At 40.2% G+C, this 19,784-nt stretch overlaps 1 protein-coding gene across 4 annotated transcripts in view; it reads right to left on the minus strand.

Moving 5' to 3' along the window:
• TBC1D5 (TBC1 domain family member 5) overlaps window positions 1-19,784 on the minus strand; it is a 543,265-nt gene that overhangs the window by 49,582 nt on the left and 473,899 nt on the right. For all 4 annotated transcript variants that reach the window (XM_080807878.1, XM_080807881.1, XM_080807879.1 and 1 more), the window contains 2 exons: window positions 14,898-15,193; window positions 2,752-2,915 (listed from right to left, as the gene is read on the minus strand). In XM_080807878.1, coding sequence (XP_080664004.1) covers window positions 2,752-2,915; window positions 14,898-15,193 — 460 coding nt within the window. The remainder of the gene's footprint in view (window positions 1-2,751; window positions 2,916-14,897; window positions 15,194-19,784) is intronic.

Here is a 19,784-nt window from a genome sequence, read left to right on the forward strand (position 1 = left end):
TTCACTGTGGAAGATAAAGACTTACATTTATTGGCCACTACCACCTGCTCGCCCCCTTCCCCATGCAAACACACAGTTCCCACACCCAATCTTCTCCAAATAATTTTATCATGATTTTTTTAAAAAAAGATTTTATTTATTCATTTATTTGAGAGAGAGAGAATCTGAAGCAGACTCTCTGCTGAGTGCCGAGCCTGGCAAGGGACTCGATCCTACGACCAAGAGATCATGACCTGAGCAGAAACCAAGTGCTGGATGCTCAGCTAACTGAGTCATCCTCACCATGATGCCCCACACCCCAACATGATTTTGATTAGATTAATAGTTAACAGGCTTTCATTATAACGTCTATGTAAATTCTAGTCAGGGCTCAGTTATAAGGCTTATCATAATTTTTCATCCTTTCTCTGACACTCTGTTTTTTCTTTGGAGTTATAAACTGTCCTGTGTTTCAATGGCTTAGTTTCTATAAAGTTATCATTAATTCAAACCCAAACTCACCCCTCGTTTAAATCTCTTAACTTGTTCAAATATATTACTTGTTCTCCAAATAGCATCTTTTTGGAGAAAACTTTCTAGAACCTTCTGACTTGCTCCAACTTGGGCTGGCCTGCTGCTCTCTAGACCTGCTAAACAGCTGTGCTCTATTTAGTTTTGGAATCTCCCCATATTATCATTCTCGGGAATCTTTTTGTCTTGCTCTGGATACTCTATTTCCTTGTTCTCAGGTATTGCCCATCCTTAGTGTATGTCCTTATTTTCGTAGACTACATCCTCCAGTGGATCCTGAGAATGGAGGCATGGGAAAAACATTTTTGAATCCTGAATATCTGAAAGTGGCTTAATTCTAATCTCACACTTAATTATTTGACCAGGTAGTGAATCAAAGACATAAGTAATTTTCTCTTAGAACTTTAGGGGCGCCTGGGTGGCTCAGTGGGTTAAGCCTCTGCCTTCGGCTCAGGTCATGATCTCAGGGTCATGGGATCGAGCCCCGCAACGAGCCCCGCATCGGGCCCTCTGCTCAGCGGGGAGCCTGCTTCCCCCTCTCTCTCTGCCTACTTGTGGTTTTTCTCTCTCTGTCAAATAAATAAAATCTTAAAAAAAAAAAAAAAAAGAACTTTAAAGGTATTCCTCACTGTCTTGCTTCTGGTGTTCCTATGAGTGATTTTTAGCTATTTTAATTCCTGATCCTTTGATGAAAATATTTCTTTTCCCTCAACTCTACAAATTTGGAGGATATCTCTTTGTTCTCAGAGTTCCTACCCTTCACAGTGATGTATCTGGGTGTGGGTTTATTTCTACTTGTGTGGGACTTTCTAGGATGTTTTCAATCTGAAAACTCAGGACTTTCATTAGTGGAATGTTTAATTAACTATATTTTTGATTATGTCCTTTCTTTCATTTTCTCTGTTCTCTCTTTCTGGAACGTCTACTTTTCAGGTTTTGCGTGTCTTAGGATGGTTCTCTAAATCTCTTCTATTTGTCTCCATTACTTTCCATTTCTGTCTTGTATTTTGTTTTCTTGGGGACCGTTTCTCAATTTTATCAATTCCAACTCTTCTACTAAGCTTTACATTTCAGATATATTTTAATTTCTAATAGCTTTTGTTGTTGTTCTCTGAATAAATGTTTTCTTTTTTTTTTTCCCCCTGAACCTTTCTTCCCCTATATAAACTGTTCTCCCAGTTAGTTTTTTCTATTTGCTTTTGGCGGGCTTTAACTAACAGATGCTCTCTTCAAGTATCTGGTGATCCCTGGCTGTCTTACTCATGTAAAGCAGCGTGAACTAAAAGCTAAGATAAAGTTCTGTGTGTGGACAGAGTTGTGCAGGGTGGGTTTACTCTAACGTGAACTGGCTGTTTCCCTGGAGAACACCTAACGTCAGTACACTTCGTGTTTTTAAAAATTTGTAACTTTTATCTAGAGAAAACTCTTTTCATTTCCTCCCTGAAGGGACAGACGTACTGGTATTCTGGGAAGCAAGTGGGGTTAAGCCTGGGGATCTCAGATTCAGTATTTAAATGTATTCATCATTCCTCTTCCGGTAGAACGTACTCAAATGTGCCTGACCTCCCTCAGTCCAGAGACATTCTGTTTTACACTTTCCAGAGGAGTAAACCTCCAGTCTTCTACCAGAGTGGGAAATGGAATCCTCTTGCTTCTTTTTTTCTCTTGTTTTAATTCCGGTACGATTAGCACACAGTGTTGTGTTAAGTTTCAGGTGTGATACCGTGATTCAGCACTTCCATTCATCACTTGGTGCTCCTCACAAGTGCCCTCCTTGCGAAGGATCTTAGAGAGCAGCTATCAGTTTACGACCATTTAAAAGTAATTTGCATAAAACTTTTTAAAACAAATGGTAAAAAAATTACTTTTCAAGAAATAAAACTGAAAAAACACTGTGTTTGTTTTATACAGATCTTAATCTATTATTTGGTATAATGTTACTTGCTACAATTTAGAAAAAAACACAGGCTTTGACAAAAATGCATTTACAGAGGCAGAAAGGATGGAGACCTGGAATTCAACTCATTTTAAACCGATGCTGCTTTTATCTCCCAGTGCGATGCAGACTGGCCTTAAACTATTATTAACTTATAATAATAAAAGTAAAATATTTTGATGAAATTGTTTTAATTCGTCGACACGTTAAGACCTTTATAAAACTCAGTACTAAAGAGGTTTTAACAAATGCAGTACTCTAGAGGAAGATGAAGGATAAAAGAAAAGGTGTCCTTAAATACTTACAGATTCTTTTCTGCCCATAGTTTTGCTGTGTGAGCGGGAACGTGAGATGTTGCTAAAAAAGGAATCCTTTTTAGTAGCAGATGAAGGTGGGGAGCCAGTGAATTCTCTTCCTCCAGGCAAACTTTCCGTGCTTGGGGATGAACTGATGGTTTTAGAACTTTGTCCTGTAGGAAAAATTAAGAGGCAATAATGAAACACTAGATTTTTTTACTAAGCTACTTTAGTCACTGTCTTTAATAAAGGATCAATTATTATACTTCTTTGTTCACACTATCAACATAAGGCCACTGTGGAGTTATTAAAATGCATGCATTTTTATGTATCAGAAGAGCTGCCAGTTTTTTAAAACATGAAGTGCCGCTATACTTTTCCACATGTAATTTACGCTATGATAGTCCGAGTGTTGCACACATACAGAAAATCATAAAGTTCTAATTTTTAGACATCACAGGTTAGAGAGATGGATTTTCCCTCACTAAAGGAATCATCCTTAGGGACAGAAACCAGAAATTATTATACTATACTTTATACCATTAATATTAAAAAAATCTAAATCCTTCAGCAGTTTTTCAAAAGAGCGTCTTTCCTTTTCACTAACTGTACAACAGATACATGGCTCCCCTCCAGCTATGGGAGAAGCATCTGAAAAATGGGACAAGGTGCTGGCTCACAGGGCCTCTCTCTAGGCTGATTCTTACATCGGAGTGGGTGCATCTGTGACCCTGTCATCTGTTAGTTTGCTTAGCAAATTACCTTTTCAGAGATAACACTAAGGTCAGCTCCTATTAGAATCTCTGAATTATCAAGTCCCAAATTAGTGGTAGTACTGGAAAGGTTTTGATTGGCCTACATCTCACAGAAAACCCCTGCTCCAAATACATTTTTCCCCCTCAATTACAGAACTAGTTTACTAACATTTTTGTTCTCTTTGGGAACCCCAAACATTGAGACCTTAAGAAAATGGAGTCACCAGAACATGTCCCCCAAGGAAATAAGGGGGTCTTCCATCTGGACATCTGAAAGAAAAGCCTAGGCACCAGGAGGAGTCTTGCCTTGAGACAGAAGAAAGGACTATCAGACTTTCCTGCCCTTTCCATGCCTTGTACACACAGAAGGGGACAACACTGGTATGGCACACTGGGCAAATGGATGAGACAGTCCGTGGCCCAGGCCTCCCCTGGACAGCTCCCGAGGTGAGCAGTCAAGTATTCTTAACAAGCTTGTAATCTGGAAGCTATGCAGTGGTTCTGAAGCTCTCTATAAACCTTTTAAAGTTTTTAACCAATAGGAATAACATTAATCATTTCTTTGTTGCATTAAAACAGAAAGCCTATTCTCAGAGGCATGTTCTTCAATATATTGCTGTGGTGTCCTGCCCAAGTTCCCCCCTCAGGGCCACAGCATTTCTTCTCCCAGCCACTGGGAGTGTTGGCTGATGATGGTTCTTAGGAATTTCTCTTTGGAAACAGCCCTCAGCTCAAGAGAGTTGCTCTAAGGTCTTGTCCCTTCCCCAGGGGATTAGCTCCAATCTAGCAACTGGTTGGGGGAAGAGGATAAAGGTGGCCTTCTTGCCTCAAGATGGATGACTCCAAAGGGCCGGCCCAGCCCCAGAAGTTCCAGCTTTGCAAAGCAGCCCAACTCCTCCCTCAGCTCCACGCTGCTCCTTTCATTCCCCAGATGCTGACCTGGATGGCACACACCGCCCCCTCCCCCAAAGCTTCCTGCCCATAAATCTTTGTCTCACAGTTTATTTCTCAGAAACCCTGACTCATGACAATTATTGAGAATTATTTTAGATTGCAGGCATTTTTAAATATACTAAATAAAGACCAAATTCTTAGGCCACCACCAGCACGCACATATTCCGTCACTCATAACCAAACACCAGGGGGACAAGCCCCATGCAGATGGAGCTTATGAAATGCCTAAAGAAACTCTGCTGAGCACTAAGGATGAGGGATGACGGCCAGCAGGAGCTCTTAAGGGATCCTAAAAATAGCAGTGCAAGGGAGTACAGACTGGTATGCACACTAACGAGCCTGCAATCCCAGGTGATAAAAGCAAACACGGGTGTAAACAACGGGACTCTGGAAGCACAGAAGAGGGAGCCTCTGGCCGGTCCCAGGCCATGAGAGGTATGAGTGCCATCTTAAAAGCCTGAAGAGCAGGTGGTGGTGGTAGGAGTGGGGGTGGAGGCGGTGGCTCAGGAAGGGTCTTTTTTGACAGAGAACACAGTATTTACCAAGGCAACCGGTAAATACTACTGGGAGCACCTAGCTCCGGCAGAGCCTGACCAAACCCGTTGGAGCTTCCTGCCATCCATATGTAATTGAAAATGACACCAATACTAGTGTCCCACAGAGTGCTTTTTTTTTTTTTTAAGATTTTATTTATTTATTTGACAGACAGAGATCACAAGTAGGCAGAGAGGCAGACAGAGAGGAGGAAGCAGGCTCCCTGCTGAGCAGAGAGCCCGATGCGGGGCTTGATCCCAGGACCCTGGGATCATGACCTGAGTGGAAGGCAGAGGCTTTAACCCACTGAGCCACCCAGGCGCCCCGAGTGCTTCTTTTTCATTTGATAATTATTTCACTGGTTTTCTGGGGCAAGGAGAATCAAATAAATCCTTTCAAGAAGTTGCTGGTACCCTACATGCAAGTTCATTTTCCCTCTCAGTCATCAGCCCTAGGGAGAGAAGGGCAAGAGGGAAGAGGAGACTCTAAAGAGGGCCAGGGAGCTCAATGACTGCACTTTGTTCTCAGGCTTGTCCGCAGATGATGGGAGACACTACAGATTTGAAGGAGGAAAGGAAATTACAGAAGCTTGGTTGAGTAAGGCAATCTCCTGTACCTGCCCACACAAGAGATTATAAGGGCTGAACCTAAGGCTATTTACAAGGCAGAATTCCTCAAACTGGTACCTGCTGGGTCTGATACGCCTAAACTTGAGTCTAAGCCCAGTGGCTACCTAGTTGTGGGGCCCTGAACAATTCACTGAGCCTCCATCAGCTACGGTTCTCATCTGTAAGTGAGACGTCTACTTTTTACACGCCTTGTACCCCGAGTGGGTAATGTGCATGAAAGGCTCAGTGTGGCTGAGCACTTCAGAGAATGAGGCACACATAAACTGTGACTAGCACAGCGGTGACTCCCAAATCTAGAGCAGGGAGTCTAACATGTGGTACTGTGGGTTGCAGATTTGCTAGTCCTCCTCCCTCTTAGGACCATTCTTATGTTGGCTCCTCCTCCCACAGACTTCAGTGAACCAGCTCTAAGCACAGGATGACCACACAGGCCACACACACGAGACTGCCTAGCAGGACGGCTGGCATCCAGGACCTGCTCTAGGGTTCCACCTGTAAAGATGCGTGTCCTGGAGTGAGCTGCCCCCGCATGGAAGTGGGAGCTTTTTCTAAAGTGCACAGAGGTGCCATTTGGACTCAATATGGATGTGTCTAGGTATATTAGATCTTGCGTCTTCTTTTCCTCTGTGAAACATCCAATGAAAGTTTTGTGTCCTAAGTGCTATGTGTCAGTGGAGGTCCTTGTCAAGAGCCCAAGCTGACTGAATGAGCGTCACAGGCCTCATGAAGAGCCCTCACTATAGAACAGCTGGGAGGGACGAAAAGGGGAAACGGAGAAAAATATTTCTTGAGCACCATCATGTTTTTGTGATTTTGCTCTCATGAAACTCCAGGGGAAATAAGTGCTGGCACTGGGAGGGGAGGTGGTATTCCTATATGGACAGGCAGAACCCCTGTAAACTGGAGACCAGCTGGAGGAACTGGACACGAGACACCCAAAGGCAAAATGTTCACATGGCTAGGAAGCCTGGGGGTCTTTGGTGGGAGGACGCAGCTCGGAAGAGCCAAAAGGGAAAGGCCTGGGAAGCCTAGTGCTGTGGCCATGGAAAGGGGATCTCCTTGACTTTACTCAGTGACCCAGGAAGAAATATGTCTGGCTCCTATCTGGTGACATTTTGTTATCTCACAGACTTGAATGACAGACAGCAAGAAGACTGATGTTTACACATTAAAAACACACATTGTAGTGTCACAGGACAGTGAGCGGAAGCAGGTTGCACCTGGAGCCCCTGGAGCAGACCTGCTGTAGTCTGACCACAGTCTAGTCTAAGCACTGCTGGATGTGCCCACATGCAAACATGTGGTTATAGGATATCAGGAGTAATGATTAAGAAAAGGAAAGACAGGGGTGTTGAGTTGGCTGTTTCATTATTTGATTCTGAAAACCAGAGGTAGTAGGAAAACAATAACAAAAACAACAACAAACACCTACTAGTGCCACCCTCATCACCACCACCCGAGCAGAAAGCACTTTTGAGTCCTTATAGGGGGACAGGGGCTGTGGAAACTTCCAATGATTCACCCTGAACCAGCTGCTCTTTTTTTTTTTTCTTCCCAGATAAGAGGGTGTGTAACCTCCCTAAGTCATCCAGCAAGGCAGTAACAGAGGCAGAATTCAAACCCAGACCCAACTCCAGAGCCCATGCTGGGGAAAGCTGCACCCCCTCCTCCCCTGGTAAGGGCTATGCCAGGTGGGCTGTGGCACATGTGACCTCAAGTTGAAGAAAAATGGAATGAGGTCTTTGAAAGTAAAGGGCAAATTCTCCTTTTGTTCTCAGTCCAAAAACTCATTTATTCAATGTCTTCTGGAAGTTAAGTTTTCCACAAAAATGCATTTTCTAGCTAACTGATGCTTCCCCAAATTTTTTACATATCATATGTTTCTCTGACTTCTTAAAATGATTATCCAGAACCCAATGGAACGGTTTGTCCTGCTTCATGATGATCATTTCTCATCAAGAAGCAGAGTGGCCAACATAGGGTCATTCACGAGAGTAGCTTTTGGTTTCTCAGTCTCTCTTCTCACCCCTGTGAGTGGGACCCCTTTGTGTTATCATTACTATGTTCTACTCTAGTTAATTTGGCCTTTCTTTTTATTGTTGTACCAGTCTGTTGCTTGTCATCTGCACTGGGGCATTTCTGTCAGAGCTTTGTTCTTGAAGGTCCTGAGAGGAGTCATCTCCAGACATGTGAGCTGTTACTGTGCTAATGTGACTTACACGTCACTCCTTCATTTAAAATCTATTTTTTTTTCCTAGAAGGAATTACAAAAAACTTAACAATGGTTACTTTTAGGGAAATGGGTTGGCAGAAACAAGTGGGAGGAGTAAACAGAGGATTTTTTTCTATATAATGGCTTTAATTAATAGGGGTGGCCTAAGGTTGTATGTTTTAGTTTTGCCTTAAGAATGTCATCAGTGGGGGCACCTGGGTGGCTCAGTCAGTTAAGCGTCCAACTCTTGATTTCAGCCCAGGTCATGATTCCAGATTGTGAGATGGAGCCCTGTGTCAGGCTCCATGCTGGGTGTGGAGCCTGCTTAAGATTCTTTCTCTCTCCCTGTCTGCTCCTCCTCCGCTTAAAAAGTCAATGATGGTTATCTGAACAGGGAGATTTTTGATCTTTTTCTCCCTTTTTTATTTTTAAAACAACCTGACAAATGTTATACAATGATATTTATGTGTGCATGTATGTATGTACATTCATATCCACAACATAATATGTACACACAAGTATAAATATTAAAAATGCTTATGGCAATAACTTAAGAAATCTGAATTTCTTTCCTAATGGGCCATTAGGTGATAATACTTGTATACTTCTGTTGTTGGAAATTCTAAATTCTTTTTGGAAGTAATGTCTGTGTGTGTCTGTGTGTGTATGTGTACTCATATTTTAAAGCTTTGTGGTTCCTAAATATCTCTTGAAAAAAGTTTCTGGGGTAGCCAGGCAATTTCCAAAAATAATTCTCAGTAAGCTCTTTGAGTTAAGTCTTGACAAACAAATTCTCCCATGGTACATATTTTGACTACAACCTGCACTGAGAGATGTAAAATGGAACTTTCCAATAATTTTGCAAACACTATTTATTCACTTAAATTATGGGAATTCATTTTATAGTCAGTGTTTTTCTTCAAAAACATAAGAAAACCCACACAATCATGGTTTAAAGGCAAACATACAAATATAAAATCTCATGAAACATACAAAGAATCACTGGAAGTGTTAATATTTACTTCATTTCTTGAATATACTCTATTACTTTGAAAAAAGATACTTGGGAAAGTCTAAATGATCGTTTTATCTCCCTTGTAGGTGTATCTACTCTTAAAATGTTATACAGGAGACTGTTAACAGGCATGGTATCTCTGAGGAAGCTCTCCAACTTCTCATATTACCGATCCTATTAAGCCTAGATTGCTAGAAAGTTTTTTGTTGCCACCACTATTTTGGTTGACTTCTACTTCCCCTTGCTTTTTGACACTCTGCAGGAAGTATGTTGAGGAAAACACAAGGTGACTTCTCCAAATCAGGGTTGGCATTGTCTCATTTTCTTACCATTGTTGTCACAATCGTCATCACAGACTGAAAGCTTTTTCTTTGGGCGTCATGTCTCACAAAGCAGCTGGGGCCTCCCCTACCAGGCTGACACAGTCTCTGTCAGAGCACAGCAGGCAGGAGGAATTCTGAACTGGGTATCCAGAAAAACAGCTGGTTCCTGACTGCGGCTGCCTGCCTGTGTCATCTAACGCACAAGCGATGCCCAAGCAGTCCAGTAAAGCCACAGGGAAAGCCAGGAGACAGTGAGAACAGAGCTTGGCACACAGTAAGCACTGAACAAATACTTGCTGAATAAGTGAGTAAGATGATTCTACTTCTATGACAGAAACAATCTGAACAAAATGATATAACCCCCCTCTTTAGGATGCTATTCAAAAAGCAAACTGTTGCTGTGGCTCCGGTCTGTAGGAAAAAATGGACGGAGCAATAGCATAGAAACAAAAGTCAGACAACCTTTAACTTTTTCTTTCCATAGGTATAAACTGAGATTCCACAGCAAAAGATCTACTTTTCAATAAACTAACTTGAAAAAGTTAGCAAACTAACTTTGGGATATCAAAACACTTTGTTAAAAAGTTGCCAGCTGGTTGGGGGGGGGGTGCTCAGATTTTTTTTTTTTAAGATTTTTTTAATTTGTTTGCGCAGGGGGAGGGGCGGGGGAGTGGGAGAAGCAGACTCCCCGCTGAGCAGGGAGCCTGAAGTGGGGCTTGATCCCCGGACCAGGACCCCCCAGGATCATGACCTGAGCCAAAGGCAGACGTTTAACCGACTGAGCCACCTAGGCACCCCTGAATGGGAGATTCTTAAAGTTAGTCTAGGCTTTCCCTTAATATAGAAATCCTTTTTATAGCATATTTTATCTAAAAGATGATTTAATAAAAAGATTAATGCAATAATTTCAATATTTACACATTTAAATATTCCACTGGAGGAGCTAAATGTAAATTACTATTATGATGTATTCTTGAAAAAAACCTGTTTTCTAGATTTTGAACAAAGGGCTATGGTATTTAAATGTGCTCTTTTTATTTTAAATCATTGCCAATTACTACACAGATATTTGTCACACTGGACTTTGATTCTGTTAATAAGATTTATGATACAAAGCCTGTACTTAAACAATTATTTCCAAGTCAAGTTATAATTCTTTCAGGTAAAACACAGTATTTCTGGCTAATACATGTAAAAATATGCATCCAACAGCATATAAGTCATTTACTCTCAGAAATGATCTGTTAAATGCTTGCACAAGGCACCTATGCAACAAAAAGAACACCTCAGTGTGACCTTCCAAATGAAGCATAGTGTTAAAATAACCACAAAATATAGAGTGACCATATTTTGCAAGAAAAGAGGCCGGTGCAAACTTCATAGAAAACCCACACGCAGCCAGATTTGGCATCACCAAGGTATGACATGAGAGGGGACTTTTGTTCTGAACAACAGTGCCACTCAGTGGCTGAACAATGGTAGTGAACTGATCAACAGTATGAATGGAGGGTGGGCAAAAAGAAAAATGGAATTTTAGAGTAGGCAATGATAAGACTGCGGGCAAAGAGATATACTACGTTGCCGTGGTAACTGTACCTTGGAGGTCAGTTAGAGTCTGGACAGGAACAGAAACCTGAGCATCGCTTCCTGTAACTACATCGCCTGGATTTCATAAGAAAAAATAATTAGATTCATAAAAAGGAAAAAAAAATCAACTTTACTTTTTTTCATAATACTTTTATATCAATCTAGTTACTAAAAGTACAGTAAAACAAAATACAATCTCAGAAAAATTAATATAAAGTATTTTTAAAGGCAATAATTTTTAAAAAGTGTTCCCTAAAAAGCTTCTGTGCATGTTTTTGTTCAAGAAAAGCAACAACAACAACAACAACAACAAATTGCTCCTAGTCTAAAGCAGAGGAAAACTTTAGATTTTGCTGAAATTTCATTATGCTATAAACAGTAGTGTGATATAATACTTTCTTAATTTAAAAAAATTCTTAATCCAAAAGTAAGTTATATGCATTTATTAAGAAGTAGGCATTCTTTTGAAGCTGATTTCCTCCTGTAACAGAAATTATTTTTAACTAAACTTGAATCCAATTTCTTTAGTGATATGATAAATACCTAAACAAGCTCTAATTTCATAGTAAGTATTGAAAAGATTTCATAAGTTACCACATGTACTTAAAATGTCAACATGTAAAAATAAATCTGTGAACTGCACAGCTTTTAAACCTGATATACTTATTATAGGCAAGATTTCATTCACAAATTGGACCTATGGGAAATGCTCAAAATAAAGAAGTGTTTGATTTCAAAGGAAATGGGGAGAAAGGGAGTGCATTTTAAAAGTACAGGAAAGAAAGGAAAACAAGCACAAGAGGTACTTCTGTGAAGAACTTAAGGTATACTCCCATTGAGAAGGAAGACTTTGTGGTTCTCTGATATCCTTCCTGGATGACCAAGTTCAACACTAGGCACAGTCACTGTCAACAGAATCAGCCTCTCGGCATCTGAAGGCCTAAGCTATGTTGAAGTTAATGAACTAAAAACCAAGCCTTCTTAAAAGACACCGTATTTTCCATGTTTGATAATGTAGGACTAACAGACTTTCTTCCCCTGTAGCCTTTATACAACAGTAAAGAATCAATTTTTGAATTATGTAACATACCCTTGGTGCCTTGACTACTTGTTACAATTGTAACTGACAGCACAGACAGCTCATCTGGAAATTACTGGGTTGTAATCATATCGTCCCCATCAATTAACAGTACATACATTTTGAGATATATATCTATCTTTATCTCCTGTAACTGAAATAAAATCTATAAATAGGTACACACTCGAAACAGCAATAAGCAGCTTTTAGCAGAATTTATCAGGTCCTGAATTTTCATAATATAGTTAACTCTCTGTTCACTGATAAATGGAGTGTCTATTTTCTATTTATTTGAAGGAGATTTTCAATTCTATGCTTGCTACTCATTTTTCTCTGCTGCTTTTGGATCACCTATTAGTGTATATTTAGAGGCTGAAAACTCATTTTAATATTAAATACCACCAGAAAGTTATGGAGGAACATTTGTGCTCCCTCTTCCTTCTTTCACGACCCTACTCCCAATGCATATTCAAAGTAGTTCGCATTTCCAGCAAAATATACGTGAATTTTGGGTTTTCTATACAACCGTTCCCCTACATAAGCACAAATCATCCAGAGTTAACTAACCTTTGAAGACTATAAACATTTTCATTTTTAGAAACAATCATTTTTCAAAGCAAATTTCAAATTCTCCAGCAGAGTACACTGAAAGGGCTAGTTCGTTCTTCCTCCTCAAAGGCACCGAGTAGAAGACCGTTCTGAGATAGTTAGAAGCCTTATTCCAACACAAGCCTCCTGGTGCAGACTGTGCTCACCATCTCTGGGATCAGGGGACACACTTGCAGACTTGTCACTGTCACAGCACAGCAGGATACTTGTGAGAAACACCAGAATAAAGAACCAATGCTGGAGAAGTACTTTTCCTTGTAGAGGGAGTTAACAAATACATCTTGATAGCTGTTTGGAGCTGGGAGGCTCCCCCGGGGAGCAGTCCAAACCTCTCACTTCAGGGTGAGGAAGCAAGTGGTCAAAAGGCTTTAGGACTGTGCTTACAGTTCATTTCACCAGTGAGTCAATGAGACCTCCACTGGCTTCTACGGGCATCAACTGCTCTCTGCCTTTTACTGTTTCATTCACACCTTTATGCAGGGAGGGGCAGTAGCAGGAATATTTATCTTTGAGATGAAGGTAGACAAGATTTTCATGATTGACATGAGAAGAAAGAGAAATAAAAAGAAGAGCTGCCAAACAAGGAGATTCTTTCTCAGCACAGGGATCAGTTACAAAATGCCCTAGTGATACTCATGTTCCAAATACTTTGCTTAAGTGCTCTGCTGTCTCCTTACAACTGGGGACTTTGTTTTCATCAATTGTTCCATCCTCATGCACTTCCTTTCTCACTTACTGTGATATTAATACTTGACATTTCCTTAGAGATACAACTTTATACTTATACAGTCATTTGGCTTGGTTCCTCAGAAAATTTAAGCTACAGCATTAAGAGATTCTCTGACTCATTTGCCTGCCATCAGTTAGAATTACTACTGACTATGGCTTGTTATCAAAGCAATACTGAAATCATATTTGGTTAGAACAATAAAACAGTACAATTAAGAAATATATAAAATAACATTCATTTCCATTCTGAAAGTGGGCATGTCTCCTGGCATTAAAATACATTTACAATGTGTTAATGATCTGAAGTCCTCTTTTCTTTAAATCATGTGTGATAACTCTACATGAAGAAGAAAAGAATGTAGTTTTAAACGAGATAATCTTATGCAAGGCAACCGGAATATTCTAATAGAAACTTATATACTAACTATATAAAGTCGAATACTTCACCTAGGCAATGACAGGTAACACCAGGTAATGGGAGAATAAACATACACTCATTATTGAATAATACTCATTATTTTGCACCATTGGGGCATAAAATCCATTTAAGTTTACCAATGGAAAGTCAACAATTTAAGATTTTTAATAATTTTGGATGAATCTTCTTAAGCAGAGTATATGGAATGCGGCTTAAGGTCTTCGTACTGATCCAAGGGTACACGATTGTTCTCAAAACCAGCTCCTGAACATGGCTCCTGAACAAGGGAACCCTTTAAGACATGAATGAGGCATGGTTCAGGATATTCATCCTGACACTAAATGGCCACAGACTCTGTCCTTTGTGAGGTCTCAGGACTGAATTTTGTAGATTTTCTGCCATCATGTTACTATTTCTTGCTTCTATATAGCATAGATAGCAGAGTCCCACCACTAAAAATAAATGCAGCTGTTTCTAATCTGCTATGAATAGGGGTACTTAATACAGAGTTCTCTGTAAATCGTGGAAAATAAGAGCACACAGGTTCTCAGTAAGAACCTGAAGGGCTGTCTTACAAGTAAAGTTCAAGCAGGAGATGATGCACAGAAAAGCCATGACACAGAAAATGCGCTCGCATGAGGCCGGGGCCACTCTCCGCCACGGCAGCGGTGCTCCCGCTCATCAGAGGGCAGCTCAGGACGACGTGGTCTCCTGAGTTTGCTCTGCTCTGACATTCTACAGCCCTAAATCCTGGTGTGTGGACTCACTCACTTTGGCTGCTCGCGGTTCTGTTTAGCTTTGCTCTCCCTGTTAAGGGTCTGGCTGGTCTTCCTCAGGGGTAAAGCAGCTCGATGCCTGGCTGCGAGCCCCGCGCTTCCGCCAGTACCAACCGCATGGAGGAATATTACTGACTGTTAGAACTTCCTGTTTCCCATTCTCTCTTCCAGCCAGGAGCACCAGGACACAATGTTAGCAGGGTCAGAGTGGACCGCTTTCAGGTTCTGCATTGTGATAGTTCATGCCACAACGTGCGGGCATCCACGGGACTCAGGAGTATACAGTATAGTCCTAAGCATATGAGGACATGCATGTGAAAGAAATACCTTAACAAATCACCTCATAACGTGCTCCTATTAAGAACAATATGGTACCTAATATTGCAACTTAAAAAGGATCTAATACAATTGATTATTTACAATTAAGTATTATATTAATTTCTATTTCTAGGAGGCTGGTTCCTCATAGGCAGGTGAGGAAATCCCAGGCTACATTGCAAGTGTTTTCTTCAGATTTATTGGTATTTTTTCCTTACCTTTGTTCAATTGCACGGGCATGCTTTCCGATTTCATCAGTCGCTGCTGCTGCTGCTGCTGGTGCTGCTGGTGCTGCTGGTGCTGCTGGTGCTGCTGCTGCAAATGTTGCCTGGGGACCTCTGCTAAGGTCCTGGCGGGAACCACAGCAGCGGAAGAGCTGCCACTACCACCTGCTGGTACAGGGCCACCCGCACTGCCTGGGGCAGTCATTGCTGGAGAAATCAACTTTCTTCCAAAATTGATCAGGCTATTAGAGACTTTATTTATATTCAGGGGAGCACCTTTGGCATTGGTCCTGTAAAAAAAAAAAATAGGTGGAGAAACATCACTTAAGTTAGAGGACAACCCTATTTCACATATTCCATTGGTATAAAAGATATTTTAACTGCTTTGAAAAAGGCCATTTACTAGATCAGCTATAAGAAGTAAGAAGTAAGAACTTAAAAGTGATCACAGAATAATAATACAATAAGATTCTTCAAGAGGTGGTGTATGGAAAAAGGTCTTTGAACTTTTCATTCACTCACTCATTCATTCATTCATTCATTCATTCAACAAATGGGACCTATGTTGTGTTAACACTGTGCTAGGTTCTGGGGATACAATCATCCAGGACATAGTTCCCCTTTTGGAGTTTCCAGTCTAGTAGGGGAGAAATATATAATTGCATTAATAAAGCAAGGTTAAAACCTGTGATGAGGGCTCTAAAGAAGAGGTACAGGGCTGGGCAAGCCTTGGGGTACTCACAGAAGGTAGCACCTATGAAACAATGTGGACAGGAGACTTCCCACAAGCCCTGACGTGTGGGTATTGGGCCACATTTAATCTGACTTTGAAAAATAAATGTGTCTGAGAGTCACAAAATAAATTCAGTTAGAGTTATATAGAATTGCCTACTACCTGAGAATTGCAATCCACCTTTACTACCCTGACCAGTCCTGGCTGTCCAAATCTTCCTTCTCCACTGCCCTGCTTTACCTTTTTTTTTTTTTCCTTTTCCTTATTTATTTGAAAGAGAGAAAGAGAGAGCACAAGCAGGGTCGGGGGGAGGGAAGAATGGGGAGGGAGAAGCAGAAACCCTGCTGAGCAGAGAGCCTGATACAGGGCTCCATCCTAGGACCCCAGGATCATGACCTGAGCCAAAAGCAGACACTTAACTGAGTCAACTGACTGAGTCACCTAGGTACCCCCCATTCTACTTTTCTTGGTGGCACCTTGCATCATCTGACATGCTGTCTATTTTACTTGATTGGTTATTATTTGTCCATCTCCTCCAATCCCTGTTCAATCAAAAGTTTCACAAAGACAAGGATTGTCTCTCTGCTATATTGCCATTGCCTAGCATATAACAGATGTTTTATAAATACTTGTTAAAAGGCACCTACCTGTAGTCTAAGTTTTTCCACCTTTACCATAACGAGTCCCTGTTCCTGGCCATGGCCAGCTTCTCTATTTGTGCTCTGGATCCCATCCTCTGATCTCTCGAAATTGTTGCCCCTGCACTTCCCTCTCTTGAATCATCATGTTCTCCTTATGCGTCATTCCCATTAACATACAACCATGGTGTGTGTGTGTATGTGTGACTGTGAGCTTGTGCACGCACACATATGCACACACCCACGCGAACTTATCCTTGACCCCTTGAACCTCCTTTCTACTTATTGTTCCTACTTTTCCTCCTCCTCACAATGTATTTTTTCAAAAAGCCGTCCTTCATGCTACTTCTGCTTCTTTGGTCCTAAGCCTACTACAGTCTGGTTGTGGCCTCCTGGCCATTGCTCAGAAACCTCTCCTCCCCATCCCCAATCATGTCCATGCTGCACAGCTGACAGGCCACTCTTATTTTATTCTCCCCTCAGTGGCAGCGAACTCCCTAAGCACCCCTCTGCTCACTCCTCACTGGGCTGCCATGGTTTGCCAGGATCTGTGTTACAACTCTCTGGCAAACAGAGGACACCAAGTAAACATTTGTTAACGGAATAGCTACCGAATGACTACCTCCTGGATGATTCATAATCTTGAAGTATCTCAGGGATATTATCTTGAAGACCAGTTACGATTATAAATTATTTTAGTTGAAGTACGAGGTAGTCCAATTCCAGGACAATACCAATGTTTGTATTTTTATTGCCCCAATCATTAATAGAAGCTAATTTTCTCTCATTTTGCTTTTCTTTTTTTTTTCCAGAGAAGTGGAAAAATGAAAATCAAGTTTGAGGGATGCATTTACTTGATTGGAGTTAACTCGAATTTTACTATCATTTCCTTCTCTCAGATCTACCTGGCAGCTCTTATGTAGTAATTCTCCTACATTTTATATAACAGCTGTATCCTTGGCACTGCTAGATATAGCTTAAAGACAGAACTGATCCATAGTTCTATAATAAAAAGAACACTGTGCTTCTTCCTTTCATAAAGTTTTTCTCTAATGGTACTAGCTAATATTATGGGCTAGGTTTTGGAGACTTACATTACTTTGGAGATAGGACAAATCAAATTTAAAACCTGGAATTCAGCTTTATGAGGGAAAGATCTATTCATTTACAGCTCAATGAAATGTGAAAAAATCATTTTTCAAATGATTCTTTTTGCACCGGGTTTTATTTTTAAAGAACTTTAAATGCCCTTCCAAAAATTATTGAAAATAACGTTTCTTAATGGAGGTAAGGATATATAGTGATTATGCACCACTTACTTCCAGTTTCCAGCTGCTTCCTAATGAAGTACAGCATTCTCAATTTACAGACACTACAGCTTGCCACAGAGAAGGCGCTCAATCCACGTTTATTGAAAAAAGAATGAATGAAATGAAAAGAACTCATAAATTGTGGATTAAGTAAGGCATTCACCTCTGGCACTGTATTCTACTCAGCAGCTTGCACACATTCCCATTTCTTGTGCATGGCAGTAGGAAGAGGAGCTATCATGACACTGAAGTTCTACTGCATTTTAGTTTTGCTTGTTTGCAAGTCAAGATTCATAATTCACAGATATGAAGAAGTTATAATGTTGTTACCCTTTTTTATAAACAAAAATGTACTAGTCAAATTCCCACACTGCCAGTTCTAAAATTTATATGTTGATAAAAGTACTAAGAAACTGCTAGAGCATTATCAAGAGAATATGGTTAATGCATCTTCATTACTACTAATAACCGCAAAAAAACATATAGATCAAGCTCATGCCGAGCAATTTTTCATCCAAACAGCTCTTAAAAGGGGATGAACACTGTTTTCCTTTTTTGTATATTTTTTGTTTTCAACCAACTTCCCCCCTCATCCACTACCCATTGCTTCCAGAAGAACATTTTCTTCTCAAAACAACTATTGAAGGTGATGCTACATCTTTCAGATATAAACAACTGTAAACCACAGATTTCTAGGTAAAGCACCCTATCCACAGTCTGTTTGTTTTGCAGGATGACAATTTTTTGGCCAAAGGTAGCTAACACAGATCTTAAATATCAGTAGCAGCATTCTTTACAAGAAATCCTTGTCAACTTGCGACGATTATTACTGGCTGTGACGTACACTATTAAGTCACGTGTGTTAAACTGACGAAAATTAATACAGTTGTCAGAGACTTGATGGACATTGAGTACTGGGTTGGACTAACAATGGTGTGCAATGTGTCAACAGTGTTGAAATAAATAGTAAGAGAACTCTGGAGTTAAGACATTAAGCAAATCTAATGAGTAACTGGTTTTGTGTAATCAAATTCTTTCATTATTACTGTCTAATAAATACTATTATTAAATAACAAAATAGTACCACATAGGAGGGACTGTTTTGAAATTGTTGCCAACACCCTACTTTTGGCACAGACTCACTTAGTAGGTTAAAAGAGTAGCAATGGGGCATTTTTCTTAAGATTCAAGATTCCTTAAGACACCTGTATCAAAACCCAACCTGGCTTCACTGTTGGGCCCCTTTGGATCAGTTTCTAAAATTCTAAAAATGGGTGGCTCTTGTTGCCTCTTCCTACCCACTTGAGCTCTGGTAGCCTGGCTTTCTAATGTATACTCTACTGAAAGAGCTTCTAGGGTTTCCAATGCCTTCTTAACTGCCAGAGTCATGAGCTGTTTTCATTCAACTTCTAAAATGTTTCGAAAGCTTAAAAACACACACACACACACACACACACACACACACACACACACACACACACACACACACACAAAACAAAAAAGCCTTAACTAAAATCATTATCACATCATAACCTCTGTAAAACTCTCCACAACAGTGGAGATTTTCCTTTCCTGTTATCCAAACGTTGGCACAACCCCAGGCTTTTTCTTTTCTATCTAAGGATTTATTTTTTAGGTCTCATATTAAGTGTCCGATATATGTTTATTTCACTCCTTCTGTGATAAATTTTGTTATGTGCTTGTTTATATTTTTGTCAAAGAGTTTTCAGTTTATCTGTACTTTTTTCCTCTATACTCTAATTTATATTTTCCTTGTTATTTCCTTTCTTGTGTTCCCCAAGGTTGAATGCTTGGCTTATTCATTCATTCATCCACTCATTCACTTATTCATTCCCTCTCTTTCCCAATAAAAGAGTTTAAAGCTATGTATTTGCCTCTGATTATAGCAATAGCATCAAAGTTTTCCCTACACATTTTCTAAATAGTCCATTGGCTCAATTATGACTTAGATACATTTTAAAGTTTCAGATAGTTGGTTTCGTTTATGTTTAAATGTAACATCTACTTTGTTTTATTGAATAAAAACAGAAATATCAGAAGAATGGAAGTGGGGGAGAATGTTCTAATTTTTCAAAAGGACTGTAGAAACCACCAACTGGAAAACAGACTGGCTTATTCAAATTTTTTTTACTAATTACTTAGAAATGGTTGTAGTTTATTACAAGTAGCCGTATGATTC

The sequence above is a fragment of the Martes martes genome (assembly GCF_963455335.1).
Source record: "Martes martes genome assembly, chromosome: 1".
Taxonomy (NCBI): domain Eukaryota; kingdom Metazoa; phylum Chordata; class Mammalia; order Carnivora; family Mustelidae; genus Martes; species Martes martes.